This window comes from Schistocerca cancellata, chromosome 7 (assembly GCF_023864275.1).
Source record: "Schistocerca cancellata isolate TAMUIC-IGC-003103 chromosome 7, iqSchCanc2.1, whole genome shotgun sequence".
NCBI classification, from domain to species: Eukaryota; Metazoa; Arthropoda; class Insecta; order Orthoptera; family Acrididae; genus Schistocerca; species Schistocerca cancellata.
In genome coordinates this window covers 278,632,263-278,647,929 of record NC_064632.1, presented here as the reverse complement: position 1 = coordinate 278,647,929, position 15,667 = coordinate 278,632,263, and the positions used below count along the sequence as shown (strand labels likewise).

The window sequence follows — 15,667 nt, the reverse complement described above, 5'->3', positions numbered from 1 at the left end:
ATGCCCGAGGCAGGATTCGAACCTGCGACCGCCGGGGGTGGTCGAGAGGTTCTAGGCGCTACAGTCTGGAACCGCGCAACCGCTACGGTCACAGGTTCGAATCTGCCTCGGGCATGGATGTGTGTGATGTCCTTAGGTTGGTTAGGTTTAAGTAGTTCTAAGTTCTAGGGGACTGATGACCTTAGAAGTTAAGTCCCATAGTGCTCAGAGCCATTTGAACCTGCGACCGTAGCAGCAGCGCGGTTCCGGACTGAAGCGCCCAGAACCGCTGAGTCACAGCGGCCGGCGACTCTTGTTCAAAATTAATTATTAATCTATTATTTTTCATCGCTGGTCGTATTATTTAATTTGTATGACATTTGAGAGGTAATATAACGAAAAAAACACGTGTATTTGCATGAAGTATTTACATCAAGTTTCAGTTTATGTTTTCCGTGTCTGTATGATAAATATCATCCTGCAACGAGTGATGTCGAGAGCACATCCGACGGGTAATCGTGCATTACTCTTTTGGTCTGGCACAGTGTGACTTACTATATTACTGATTGTGCGTAACGTCATTCGCATTACTTATCGAGGTTTGACTTCGGTTTTCCAAGTGTGGCCCTCCCCCTTGAGAATTTAATTACAAATGGTAACTAGTCAAATAACACATGAAATTCAGTACTACTTCATCAAAATGCATGTGATTTTGTTCTCTCAAAATCATATAAATTACACTAGTGATGAAAAACGAAAAATAAATTAAAATATAAGTGTTAGCAGTATTCGATCCATAGCTTCGCCCTACTTGCCAAGCGCGAACGCTAATCACTTGACCATAAAGACTTGTTACTTTCGGCATATTCGTACAAATTCATCAGTTACATAACAGACGCGTAAAACTTCTCTTGTGATTTTCTCGGCATTGCCAGAGTACTACACCTTACTGCTTGCACATTATGTTGTTTTAATGGCCTACTAAAGGTTTACAAAGTTTGAAGCAAATCCGTGATCCCAATGTCGTGGACTCCCCTTTTTACACAGACATGAATCCGACTGCTGTCTTATGAGGAAGTTCGTGTTGTTACACGAAACTGTCGCATTAGGCTGATGGGGTACTCCAGCTTGACACAACTAAGATAGTGTGCTCATAAAAGCGAAATAGTGAAACAGAGATTTAAAAACTGACGCTAGCGACACTTGACTGACAAACCAACTGGAAGGCAAAGGACGTAGGAACTTGGGATTGTTCGTCAGTTAAGTACAGTAAGAGTTCTGCTTCCGCTTCTGTGCCAGAGTCTTCAAGGAAAGGTCCCCGTCAGAAACTGATCAGTTTGTGAAACAAGAAAAATGTACAAAGGTTGTTAAAAATAATAACTTCGCATTTCGAGTCTAAAATCAAGATGTACACTTACGTTACAAAATTACATCAGTAACAGCAACAAAAGGGAAATCACAAAAGAATGTACTCATAAACACTTCCTTGATATTCCATTTATATCATCAGTTGTTTGAAATCCCCACCGTCTACTGCAGCTCGTGGGCAAGGAACCTGTATTACCAGAGGAGGTTCGTTCTGTATCATAACGCTTGCTGCAACACTGCGATGTTTCATTAGGTCGTCGGAACTTGTGCACAGGCTTCATGTTTGGGTTTACCACAGAGACAAAATTCCAGGAGCGCCTAACAGGCACGTGCTCTCCAGCGACGAAGGGGACGGGTGAGCTGGCACCACATACGTCTACATTTGGTTGGTTGGTTTGTGGGATGAAAGGGACTAGACTGCAACGGTCATCGGTCCCTCGTCTACATTTCCCAAGTGATACTTCCTCATTGACAAAGGGCAACATTTCGGTTACAAATTGTGCATACCTTTTAACCTTTAATGTTTCTTCGATGAAGGAAAGACGAATCATGCAGTCTCTAACAATGCACCAACAAATATTCGCACTCCACTTCCTCAGATGTTCACTTACCTCAGCCACTGCGGATTCTCACCTCCTAATAACACGTATTTCTTACTGTGTTCTTACACTTTTTTAGTCTTGTTCGACAAACTTTATTACACTGTACGACATAGGCTTCGCATTATAAGCTCATTTTCTAGCACACAACTAATCCCAAAGATGACAACCGAGGAGAGGTAAACATACAAGTTCTTAATTTATCTATTGTTACTTAAACTATAAAAGTTACCTCTGTTGGCAAATTTGACGCAGTTAGATACGGATTTAAACATTTATTACGTTCAAAAAATGGCTCTGAGCACTATGGGACTTAACTTCTGAGGTCATCAGTCCCGTAGAACTTAGAACTACTTAAACCTAACTAACCTAAGGACATCACACACCTCCATGATCGAGGGAAGATTCGAACCTGCAACCGTAGCTGTCGCGCGGTTCCGGACTGAAGCGCCTAGAACCGCTCGGCCACTCCGGCCGGCTATTACGTTCAGCTGTCCATGATCTGTAAAGGTAACTGCATCGCTAAAGATAATTCTTTGAAGAAAAAACCTATTATCCTGATGTTAAAAGAGAACCGGGTAACAGATCTCCTGGTGAAGTCACGCGTGAAACGGATGGAAGCTGTTTGCGCGCAAAATGCGAACAAAGCTGGCCTCACGTATTGCAGAGGCACTCGCAGTTTCTCTGCAGCTGACTTGCGAATAATGGGTGACAGCTGCCAGAACACCTATTTCGTTCGCTCCGCTCGTTGCACACTATCTTCATTCCCTCTGCGTAGTATTCCAGTGGCCTTCCAGTAACAATTTGTTGCACGTTTGCTCAGTTGTCATTCACGCTGAACACCGTCTGTGGGAAATCTTTGTGCATGCAACTCAACACTTCTCTTTGCGTTCCTTTCACGTTCTTGTGAAGAACAAATAGTATATGTAGTATCTCTTGGTTTGTGAAAGACGTTTATTTACGAAGGTTGTCCAGAAAGTAAGTTCCGATCGGTCGCGAAATGGAAACCACAGTGAAAACCAGAAACGTTTTATTTGCAACAGTTAGGCACACTTTCCACCTACTTCTCTATGTTGTATCCACGGACCCAACCAACCAACCAACTCGCGCACGCGCGCCCTGACCTCGACATCGCTGGTCACAGTTCCTGTCGCGGCCGTCGGCGTCTTAGGGCGTTACCGCCGACGGAAGAGGTCGCGCCATGGCTGAGCTCGGGTCCGCAGCGCCCTCTGCCTTTCGCATATAAGGAGGAGCGCTGGCCCGAGACGGACAGTCTATTGTCGATTGTCTAATGCTACCCTTTAGTGGAGTTTATAGCGGAGCCATTGCAGTGTGATATTTGCTATTGCATTCGACTAGGTTCAGGACACGGATTACTCTTGGACATTACTTGGACTTGTATTACTGGTGCACGTTTCGTCAGAAATAAAGATAAGTTATCTCTTCATTCTAGCCGGCGCAATTCTAGTCATTAATTATTTTTCGGCCAACAGACATAGCTACATCCTGGTCACTACCCACGCTTTATACAATGGCTGCCCCAAGAGAACCGCCGAGGACCTTGGGTTTGGGAGCCGTCACAAAACTGTACATAGTTGTAGCTCCAACTTCGAGTTCTGTCGTAGTGTTCTATCAACTTTCCAATATACTCGTCATATAAAGCAGCCGCCTGTGCTTTCGGCTAGTTATCTGCACTGGTCTGCATCTCGTTGTCTGTGGAAAAAATTTTGTCTTCATAGCAAGCGGTTCTCGTGAGCAGAGATGAGACTCAGGGGGAGCCAATTATGTATTGTATTGTGGGTGATCAGAAACTTCTCATCGGAAACGCTGCAGGAGCATCTTCATTGCCCCTGCAGTGTGCGGCCGAGAATTAGCACGAAGATGGAACTGCTCGACAGTTCTGTTATATGGGTTGCATGGCACAGGCGAAATCTCTAACCACGTCCTCGTACTTGGCGGGAGACGCTATTCCCCACGTATCTTTACGTGCTCACTGTTCACTCAGAACTGAAAAGAGGGACGCGACACGATCGACGGGCATACTAGAGACTCCGCCCAACACATCTGTGCAAAGCTTTACCCGATTTTCCCAGTGGTTTCCATTTCGCGACCGATCGGAAATTATTTTCTGGACAACTCTCGTATTTTTTAACTAACAAGCACTCTATACACGTGAGCGACACAGACACATTTCCTGTGTGCCCCTTTCATCTAAACCTATGTCTGCATCTACATCTACATAGATACTCAGCAAGCCACCGTAAGGAGCGTGGCGGAGGGTACCCTGTAGCATTACTTGTCATTTCCCATCCTGTTCCACTCTCAAATGTTGTTGTTGTTGTTGTTGTTGTTGTGGTCTTCAGTCCCGAGACTGGTTTAATGCACCTCTTCATGCTACTCTATCCAGTGCAAGCTTCTTCATCTCCCAGTACCTACTGCAACCTACATCCTTCTGAATCTGCTTAGTGTATTCATCTCTTGGTCTCCCTCTACGATTTTTACCCTCCACGCTGCCCTCCAATACTAACTTGGTGATCCCTTGATGCCTCAGAACATGTCCTACCAACAGATCCCTTCCTCTAGTCAAGTTGTGACACAAACTTCTCTTCTCCCCAATCCTATTCAATACCTCCTCATTAGTTATGATCTACCCACCTAATCTTCAGTATTCTTCTGTAGCACCACATTTCGAAAGCTTCTATTCTCTTCTTGTCCAAACTATTTATCGTCCATGTTACACTTCCATACATGGCTATACTCCATACAAATACCTTCAGAAACGACTTCCTGACACTTAAATCTATACTCGATGTTAACAAATTTCTCTTCTTCAGATACGCTTTCCTTGCCATTGCCAGTCTACATTTTATATCTTCTCTACGTCGACCATCATCAGTTATTTTGCTCCCCAAATAGCAAAAGTCCTTTACTATTTTAAGTGTCTCATTTCCTAATCTAATTCCCAATCGCAAATAGAGCGAGGGAAAAGTGACTGTCTGTACGCCTCCGTACGAGCCCTAATTTCTCGGATCTTATCTTCGTGGTCCTTTCGAGAGATATATGTTAGCTGCAGTAGAATCGTTTGGCAGTCAGCTTCAAATGCCGGGTCTCTAAATTTTGTCAGTGGTGTTTCCCGAAAAGAACGCCGCGTTCCCTCCAGAGATTCCCATTAGCAGACTGCTGCCCACACTGTCTACCAAATCATTTAGATACGTAGGTTGGAACTTAATAGTGGATACACTGCTGTGGAGACACTATGCAATGGAATCTACTACTGTCGCTGATAGCACACGTTGTTGACATACCTACCTTACCTCCGAGCAAACAGACTCGCCCGTCCCACGTCACCGGCGTTCGCACAATCGAGGGAAACACAGTCACTTGTGAGCGAGCGGTCTAACGTAACGGTGTCGCTATGTTTTCGAAAGAGGAACAACGGAGTTGGGTCAAGATTGAGTGTGCCAGAGGTCGTACTGCACGACAGTGTCATCGAGGTCAGAAGCGTGCGGGGAATCTGCATTGCCGTACAGAACAGTGGCACGTTGGATAAAATCCTTCAACGAAGGTCGGCAAACTGTGGCAGACATGCATCTGGTTGGTCGCCCTAGCGTCTCTGAAGAAGAAGTGCATGCTGTTGCCGCGTTAGTGGACAGTGATCGACGCCATACGATTCGTGAGCTCGCCCACGAAACCAGACTAGCGCATACGATTGTGCTTCGCGTCCTGAAGGAACGCCTTGGCATGCGAAAAATTGCATCACGATAGGTTCCACATGACTTGACGGAAATGCAGAAATGGATGCGTTACGACGCTGCTCAGACGCACTTGGAGCGCTATGAGCGCGAAGGAGAGGCTTTCTTACGCCATATCGTAACATTGGATGACACATGGGCCACATCGTACGAGCCAAAACTGAATCGCCAATCCAACGAAGGGCGTCATTAGGGGTCGCTGCGAAAGTCGAAAGTGCGTCAGAGTCCCAGTCTAGTGAAAGTTATGGTGATTCTCGTGTACGACTGTGATGGTGTTATCCTAACCCATTACGTTCTTCAACGACAGACCATCAATGCACAATATTACTGTTCGTCTTTGGAGCATTACCTGCGACCAGCTTTGCGAAAGAAGCGGCGACACTTAATGCGCAACCCACCCATCATTTTGCACGACAATGCGCGGGCGAATACAGCGCAATCTGTGGCTGCTCTGTTCGGTCGATGGGACTGGGAAGTACCGCACCATCCACCATACTCCCCGGACGTAAGTGCTTGTGACTTTAATTTGATTTCGAAGATGAAGGAACCACTTCGTGGCATTCGCTTCACAACTGTTCCAGAGATTCGACAGGCAATAGACCGCTCCAAACAGAACAGGCTCTGCTAACGGTTTGCTACGCCTTCCACATCGCTGGCAACGGGTTCTACACAACGCTGGTGACTACTTTGAAGGACAGTAACAGCTGCAAACATGTAACTCTTCTGTGTCGGTTGTGAACAAATAGTTGCCATTATTTAAGTTCCAACCCTCGTATAAAGAGAACAAAAGCGGTCCTATCACGTTTTCATGGGGCACTCCTGACGATACCCTTGTCTCTAATGAATACTCGCAGTCGAGGACAACATACTGGGTTCTATTATTTAAGAAGTCTTCGAGCCACTCACATATCTGTGAACTTATTCCATATGCTCGTACCTTCGTAACAGCCTGCCATGGGGCGCCGTGTCAAATGCTTTCCAGAAATCTAGAAATACTGAATCTGCTTGTTGCCCTTCATCCATACTTCATGTGAGAAAAGGGCAACCCGTGTTTTGCACGAGCGCTACCTTCTAAAACCATGCTGATTCGTCAACATAAGCTGCTTATCCTCAAGAAAGTTTATTATATTCGAACTAAGACTGTGTTCAAGGATTCTGCAGCAAACAGAAGTTAGGGATACTGGTCTGTAATTTTGCTGCGGCACAACGCACTGTGTCCTCTTCATTGGACCTCATGTATTTCCTTATTTGGATATGAAATCAGAAACTTCCGCCTAACAAACCAATCACTTTCATTCGCAAGCCAGGTAAATCCTAAGTTCTAAATATTGTAATTACTCCGAAACTAGCTACCGAATTTTAAAGAGTGAAACGCCACTGAATTAGTTTCATTGCGTAATACAATACTAGCAGCAAAAAAACTGCTACAATTTCATTTCGAAGTTGACACCGACAGTTCTCGAATTAATATAGCTATGTCGTTTGTTGAGGACTTTCTCACTGTTTCAACAAGGAGCAAACACAATTATTACAATATCTTGATCTTTTCCGGAAATATTTCAGATGAACAGTTTAACGGAATAACACTATATCACTCTCTTTAAACAAAACGTAATACTGGGTGAGCCAAAAGTCACGAAGGGTTTATAATTGTAAATAACTTTTTTTGTTTTTCTTTAGTTTCAATTGATATTTCATGACTTAAATGCTAAAGATGGGAGACTGTTTACAGATACGTGTGGAATAATTTCACATGGTTGTCTGACGTCATAGGCTTCACAGATACGGGTCTCGTGTAGCGCATTACAGGGGTCAACACTTCCGGTACGACTGCCTGTATTTCTGCACGAATGTTTTCCTTCATCTCCTGTGCTGTTTGTGGTTTGTACACATACCCTTCGTCCTTCAGATATCGCCAAAGAAAATAATCAGGTGGAGTGAGGTCAAACAAATGGGAGGGCTAGTTTATGTTATTGTGATGTGATGGCCAAAAATCGTCTTCAGAAGCCCAAAGGAGGCCTCTGCCTTGTGCGTCGTTGCCCCGTCTTGTTGAACCCACGTCTCAAGTCTGTTCTCCACTGCAGGACGCACGGTAGTCACAACCATATTTCGATATCGATCACCAGTCCCGTCATGCTTCGGCTCCATCGTCTTCAAAGAAGTATGGCCCAGTGATCACTTCTGACGTCATACCACATCACATAGCGCATTTCAGTGGATGCAGTTCCTGCTCATGTATGGAGTATAGGTTTTTACTGCCCCAAAACCTATAATTTTGTCTGTTAACAAAAATCCATTAGGTGAAAAATGCGCCTTGTCGCTCAATAACAACTTGTGGATGAAATAATTGTTTTCCGTGCCCAACTGTATTGGGAATGCACATGCAAGGCTTTGACGATAATCCGTGTGTGTTTTACTGTTGTACCAGTTGGATTCAGTCGAGACAGAGATCCAAATCGAGTTTCAGAATTCGCCAATGTAGCGTCCTTGCCAACCCCAGTCGTCCAGAACGTCTTCGTACTGAAGTTCCTGTATCCTCAACAACACTGTCTCAGGCTCAGTGGATGACCCGGGTATGCAACATCATGATAGATCGCACACTGATCGCTGTTCATCTGAAGCGTTGAATCAAGCGACGGAGGATGGATTTCCAGTCCTGGTGCTGAAATGTTGCCGATATGCTCATCCTGTGAGATCAGTTGACATCTGGTTTTTGAAGTAAAGCTCCAGAAGACTGGTTCATTGAACAGTGGTCAATTTTTCCATGGTCAGTCTCCCACCCTTCCTCTTTCAGAATGGGAAACAAAAGAAAGGAGAAAAGAATAAATACTTTTACTACTCGAACCAGGGTCGGGTTACTGTCAGGACGTCGAGCGAAGAGCGGGGGTGAGTGACCCTGTTGAGCGCTGAGTTGCCAATGAAACATTATTCAACTATCAATCATGTATTGGCGAGAGTTTTACAGTCACTCTGTCTTCTTCTCGACTGCCTAGCAGCCGTGCTGAGTCTGCACTGCTTGAAAGAGCGAGGTAGCTCGTCAGTGTCCAGCGACGAACTTGCTGAGACTCACCGGCAACACAAAGAACAGCCCGAGTGGCTGTGCCAGCAATACATCCGGTAAGGCAGTACTTGTACGAGAGTCACTCCAAGAGAAATGCACACTTTTTTTTAATCCATCTTTTATTCTACATGTTTGAAAGTTTTGCAGTGTGTAGATACATCCTTTAGGAACAATATTTTCATTTCTCCACATAATTTTCGTCCCTCTCAACTGCCTTACGCCATCTTGGAACCAGTGCCTGTACACCCGCACGGTAAAATTCTGGACCAACCTGTTGGAGCCACTATTTGGCAGCGTGCACAAGGGAGTCATAATCTTCAAACCTTATTCCACGAAGAAAGTCTTTGAGTTTCCCAAAGAGATGATAGTCACACGGAGCCAGGTCAGGACTGTAAGGCGGGTGTTTCAGTGTTGTCCATCCGAGTTTTGTGATCGCTTCCATGGTTTTTTGACTGACATGTGGCCGTACATTGTCGTACAACAGCAAAACATCCTGCTTTTGCTGATGTGGTCGAACGTGACTCAGTCGAGCTTGACATTTCTTCAGTGTCGTCACATATGCATCAGAATTCATGGTGGTTCCACTTGGCATGATGTCCACAAGCAAGAGTCCGTTGGAATCAAAAAACACCGCAGCCATAACTTTTCCAGCAGAAGGTGTGGTTTTGAATTTTTTTTTTCTTGGGTGAATTTGCATGATGCCACTCCACTGATTGCCTCTTCGTTTCTGGTGAAAAATGATGGAGCCATGTTTCATCACCTGTCACAATTCTTCCAAGGAATCCATCTCCACCATTCCCGTACTGTTCCAAAAGTTCGCTACATACCGTTTTTCTTGTTTCTTTGTGAGCCACTGTCAACATCCTGGGAACCCACCTGGCACAAACATTTTTAAACGCCAACACTTTCAGTATTCTGCAAACACTTCCTTCCCCTATCCCAACGTAGCGTGACAATTCGTTCACTGTGGTGTGTCTGTCAGCAGTCATCAATTCGTTAACTCTCTGCACATTGTCTGGAGTGTGTGCAGTACGACGCCTGCCGTTGCGAGGACAATCCTCAGTATTGCTGTGCCCGCTTTCATCACATAACCTGCTTGTCCACGACTAACTGTACTGCGATCGACAGCAGCATCTCCATACACGTTTTTCAACCTCTTGTGGATGTTTCCCACTGTCTCGTTTTCACAACACAGGAATTCTATGACAGCACGTTGCTTTTGACGAACGTCAAGTGTAGCAGCCATCTTGAAGACATGCTGTGACAGCGCCACTCATGAGAACAGGTTGAACTAAGTTTGAAAACAAGCGGGAAGGATGTACCTATACACTGTAAAACTTGCACACATGCAGAATGGAAACTGTATTTTTACAAAAATAGTGTGCATTTCTTTTGGAGTGACCCTCGTACTACTCCAGTAGTGGTGACTCAGGCGCCCAGAGCCGAGGTTGAGCAGCTTGTAGGTAGGCAGCCCAGTTCTTCATCCACAGAAGATCGGCCTTGCCCCCATCCTCAGTCAGTCACCATTGTGACCGGCAGCACTGTAGCTTGCACATCAGAAGTCCCCTCTGCAGACAGATGGCTCCGGACTTGCATAAATTGACTCCAAGTTGGTGGCAGCTTGTAGACTGTTGTAAAATTAACCAGAGCTTCCTGCAACTTAACAAAGCTAGTCTTCCATCAGTATCTGTGTTGCAGATGGTGTATCCTCACCCTGATAATGGGCTTGAGGAGACCAGAGGTTTTATGGCAGGCAGATAACTGAATCCTCTTCCCTCCTCCCCCCCCCCCTTTCTCTCTCTCTGGTGACTGAGTTTGTTCTCGTTTTCTGAGCCTGTCAGTCCTGTTGGCTGCTCTGGTATGTAACTTCAAGGTTTCAGAGCGCTTCTTTACACGAAGTCTGTGTCCTGAAAGGCGTCCTTGTGGCATCTTTAACTGAAGTTACTACCTTTAGCTTCGCTACAGTAGAGCTTTATGTCTGCTCCGCACTGTCGTCAAAGTTCTGAGTAATTGTCTTGGCATCCCTATCACATAGTTTGAAGAAACGATCTTCCAGCTTGTTTATACTTCAGGCCTCCCGTGTTGACATATGGTTAAGACACCGTTGCATAGCCAGCAGACACCGAGGTGGCGCAGTGGTTAGCACACTGGACTCGCATTCGGGAGGACGACGGTTCAATCCCGTCTCCAGCCATCCTGATTTAGGTTTTCCGTGATTTCCCTAAATCGTTTCAGGCAAATGCCGGGATGGTTCCTTTGAAAGGGCACGGCCGATTTCCTTCCCAATCCTTCCCTAACCCGAGCTTGCGCTCCGTCTCTAATGACCTCGTTGTCGACGGGACGTTAAACACTAACCACCCCATAGCCAGCAGACACGCCCTACTAAGAATCGTCTCACTTCTCTTTTAACAAAATATTATTCCTGCTCTTACCTACTGTTCTACAGTGCAATAATAAAACCGTTATTCGTAGTTGTATCTCCTTTGTGACTTTCAGTCCACCTTCTATATACCGCTGGTAACAGTTTGTGATTACAAAAAAATGTTGTCGCTTCACCTTTGACGCAAAAATACGAAAAATAGCTTCAAAATAAGACAAAGTATGTTAATATAATTGACTAGGATTTATTGCAAACAGTGCGACCTCTGCCTCCTTCTTCAGCTAACGGAAGCGGGATGTCTTATTACTACAGCACTAATTTCTGTACATACTAATATTTAATTACAGACAACATTCACCAGTAATACGAATGATACATGCTCCGAGTATAATGAGTGCAACTCACTGGTATCATTACTCATAGTACTCACCTCTTACCAATGTATGCGACTTACATGTACTGGCACACATGTCGAACAGTTACCAGGGGTAGCTATGTTGATGCAAATTTTGGAAATTTAGGAGACGCTATAATATCTAAGACCATGCCAAGAATGATAGCCTTTGTTACTTACATCATCAAATGAATTCGCATTTCAGACTAATAGGGCCAGACAAATATAAGCAGCTATTGGGAATGGGCATTAACCAGAAGTACAGGAAGCAAGTTTCACCGAAAGTTTTAGTTTGTTAATTTATAACAGCTTGTAATTTTTTTTGATCCAGCGGTTTCAACAATTTCTAATGCTCTAATGATATAGAGGTGGTCTGCAAACACCTTACTTCAAGACTGTCATAGCATATACAAAAACTTCTCTCCTGTGTCTGTCCTATGAATGGATATTAATCAAGGAAAGGAAAATGCGAGGCTGCTTCATTGTTCTCGAAGCTCCGTATGATAAAGTGAGGAGAGATGTGGCACATTTCGAAAACATTGTCTAAATCCTGTTAAAGTGCATATGTAAATATATAAATGGTTGCCAAATGTTTGGCACTCATTTCCCATTTTTGAAAAAAGATCACTTCTACAAACACATCAATGAAATCGGAATTTTAAGCAGTTTCTAATAAGACTCTATTATGCCAGCTCTCCTCCTATGGTAGTTAAGCTGAAGCACCACGGGTAGGAGAAATGGCTCTTGGTTGTGCTCTGGAACCAGTTCGTTTCATTATCAAGGCAAGTTTTGCCTATTGGTTTACAACTGGCTTAAGAAGATTCATTAAAATTTCAAGCCAATGGAAACAATGAAGATATCAGAATAATCAATTACAAGATAGAAAGTATTTTCTTCTTTTGTATAACTGTAATTTTTCCTGCTGTTTCTTTTAATTTGTTGCACAAAGGGCACATATATTGTCATAAACTGAAATATCTTCGCACAACTACCATTTGCACATTACATACTGTAATCATTCAGCTTTAGATCGGGTTTCAGAGTAAAATTCCAGACATTCTACACATTCATCCTCACTGAATTTTTCTGACTCATTGCAGCGTTAACCACATCTCTCAAATCACCTTCACTCCAAGAAGCTCGATTCGTGGCATGATGTAGTTAACCTGCAAGCACAACACAGGGGATTTAGGCAAACTATACTAAAAGCATGAAACTGCTTCACAATAAACTGATGCTTGTTTTTAGTTATGCTTCTTCTCTCATACTTCTTTCATGCATCAACCGTTCTAAAGCAATATCGAAGGAGACACACCTTGCCTTTGTAGTGTAAAAGTGTCCGAATAGCATCAAAAACTCCACTGTCTATCACTTCCATCTTTCGGTTTTTCGTTAACTCGCTGGCATGCACATCATATAAGAAACTGTACTATGCTCATGAAACTTCACATATTCAGCACAGCCAGTTGGTGAGAAAATTCCTTCCTAAAACTTGCGAATATTCACGGAATTTGTAGCATGCCTTTCTTCTATAACTACTAACTCACTACTAACAGATGGTTGCCGCCACATATCAGCAAGTACGTAAACAGATAGTGAGTCGTCTCTCCCACGCATGTCAACTCTACTACTTGATCCTACTGTGTATTTCATTCTCCAGTGCGACAATGAATCCATTGATTTGACGATTAAATCCATGTCTGCATGTGACCGGTAGCATGATATGGAAATCTAGATATGTATTGACATTATAAGACACAAACTCTAACTTCCAAATTTTACACAAGAAATATGCTAATATCGTAACTTTTTTTTTGCAGATGTCACGCAAAATCAATGTTCAGGCACCTTGTATTCCACCCAAACTTTGCAACTGTTCTCTCAGAAGTAGTACCACAACAGGTACTACGAAACATCTCGAAAACTCTCCAGAGCCTGAAATAATGTGGATGACTGAAGATGCTGACAGATTTAGGTTGTTAACAGTTCTGTGTCTGTGGAGTAATGTAAATAATTTCTGTTGGGGCTAGAACGGAGTAATGTATCGAATGTTTCTAATAGAGATAATATAAACATTCTTTCCATGATACTTTTCTACATAAATTTCGTTGTTAACACAGTAGTGCCATTTTGTCATATCTTGCTATGCCAGTTGCAGTATATGCACATATAATGTACAAAACCTATCTATAACATAACATTTTGAAACAGGTGTTTAATTTAACACTTAAAGAATGTGATGCTTCATTATCTCATAATATTAATGTGAAACTTCATTTTCTAATTATATCCTGCCCTACAGAATTTTTCAGCTTAGTTTAAAAAAGCCCTAAATGTACATATAATTCCGTCCATATATGTGATACTGTTGTTAAGTACATTAATATATTGAAGAATAGCATATATTGTATAAGATACATATCAAATGATCATTCACTATCGATAAAGAACTGTACAAGCATCCTATAAGGGACAAGGAAGTCCAAATACAGCATATATTAATACAGGCATTATTTTGCCAACAGAAAAATGAGGAATTTTTAGATCCTGTGTGAAGTATAATTAACTATGAGACCTTTATCAAATACATTTATTAAAAGTTAAATTGGCTGATGTAAGTCAAAGAATCTGTTATGTGATAATTTATTTTCATTTAAATACACCTAGAGAATTTTATGTATCAAGAAAGCTATTTTTAATGTTATTCATGTACGTCAAAATATGTTATAATGTATTTTCTACAATAAGCTTTTATGTATTTTGTACAAAGAAATGTCAAAATATTCGTAATATTACCACATAAAAGTAAAGTTAATTCCTTACTGTAAAGAGATGTTGCAGGATATTTATCTTATATTGCTGTTGTCTTATTTGAATTGTTTCTATGATGTTCCTGTTGATAAAAATTGTTTACAGTTGTTATATGATGTTACATAAATTCTGACATGAGTTAGGAATTTTAGGCACTGTATCCTTTGAGTTCTTGCTGATAAAATGTCCATAATTAACTTATTGAACAAAGTGAAAATGAAATAAATACTACTACTACTTATGTTTTAGTTGTACTTTTCTGTACTTTTTTGATAGGTCAACTTTTTTCTACACATTTAAAATGTGCAGACTAATAGGTGCTACCATCTGTTGTCTAACTACTCGCAAATATTACCTTATGACCTACCTGACCACAGTCTGAAGTATCAACTGCAAACTTTTTCTTGCCTATTTCCAGAAATGAAGGACGAAATTCCCAAGTATTGTGTCTGTAAGGATGGTAGAGTGATGACGGGTTGAATTCACTTGTACAAATACTTCCACAATAATGATTTCTGATTGATGACGGTATCTGCTGATGCTAAAGCTAATAAGGATTTATAACGTTTCTGCACATAGCACCAAGTAAATTTTGAGGTAGTATGATTTACCTTAAAATGACATCTCAGAGAAACAATAAGTAGCACATTTATTGTTTCATCCTTCCACATGGCCACAATATTTTACATGGAGTGTGGATCGAGGAAACATAAGCAGGAAAGCATCATATTGACGCCACTACCTACTTTCATGTATCATGGATGCTATAAGGTTCAGTTGTAGTCACTGCAGTGCGCAATTTTCAATAAGTGCAATGAACACCAGATGGAGCTTGAGACCAGTAGTTGATAATCAAACAAAACATTTGGGGAATACTCTGAGGACAAGAGAACACTGGAAATATCAGTGAAGGTTACATAAAATGTAAAAAACGGAAATTCTCTACATATGACAACAAAAGTGGTAATGAGAAGGTAGTTAAGCCAGCTTCATTGGTGGACAAATGAGTTTCTCTCAAAATGAATACAAGAAGAAATATTTGCTCCTGTAGGTGGTGTACTTTCAAATCTTTATTGGAATATTGGAAGATGGTACTCTGTGAGTGTTGTTAACTTATACATTAAAAGCTGTCAATTCTAAGAGCTATTGCTGTGGATTTACTATTGGCAGTAATTCTATTAAAACAGAACTACCAAAAGTAAAGCAATAAATCAGTTAGTGCAGGAAATGCGCTCAAATAAACTAATTAGAAGGCATATATTCTCGTATTTCTGAAGAACAAAATTACCTAATGAGCAAGAAAGTCTCTGATAGATGAAAGTT

General features: G+C 42.2%; 1 protein-coding gene across 1 annotated transcript in view; it reads left to right on the top strand.

The window, feature by feature from the left end:
• The window catches only part of LOC126092731 (uncharacterized), a 117,949-nt gene extending 103,379 nt beyond the window's left edge, over positions 1-14,570 (top strand). The window contains exon 9 of the mRNA XM_049908456.1: positions 13,354-14,570. Coding sequence (XP_049764413.1) covers positions 13,354-13,477 — 124 coding nt within the window. The 3' untranslated portion in view covers positions 13,478-14,570. The remainder of the gene's footprint in view (positions 1-13,353) is intronic.
• The last annotated feature ends 1,097 nt before the right edge of the window (positions 14,571-15,667 follow it).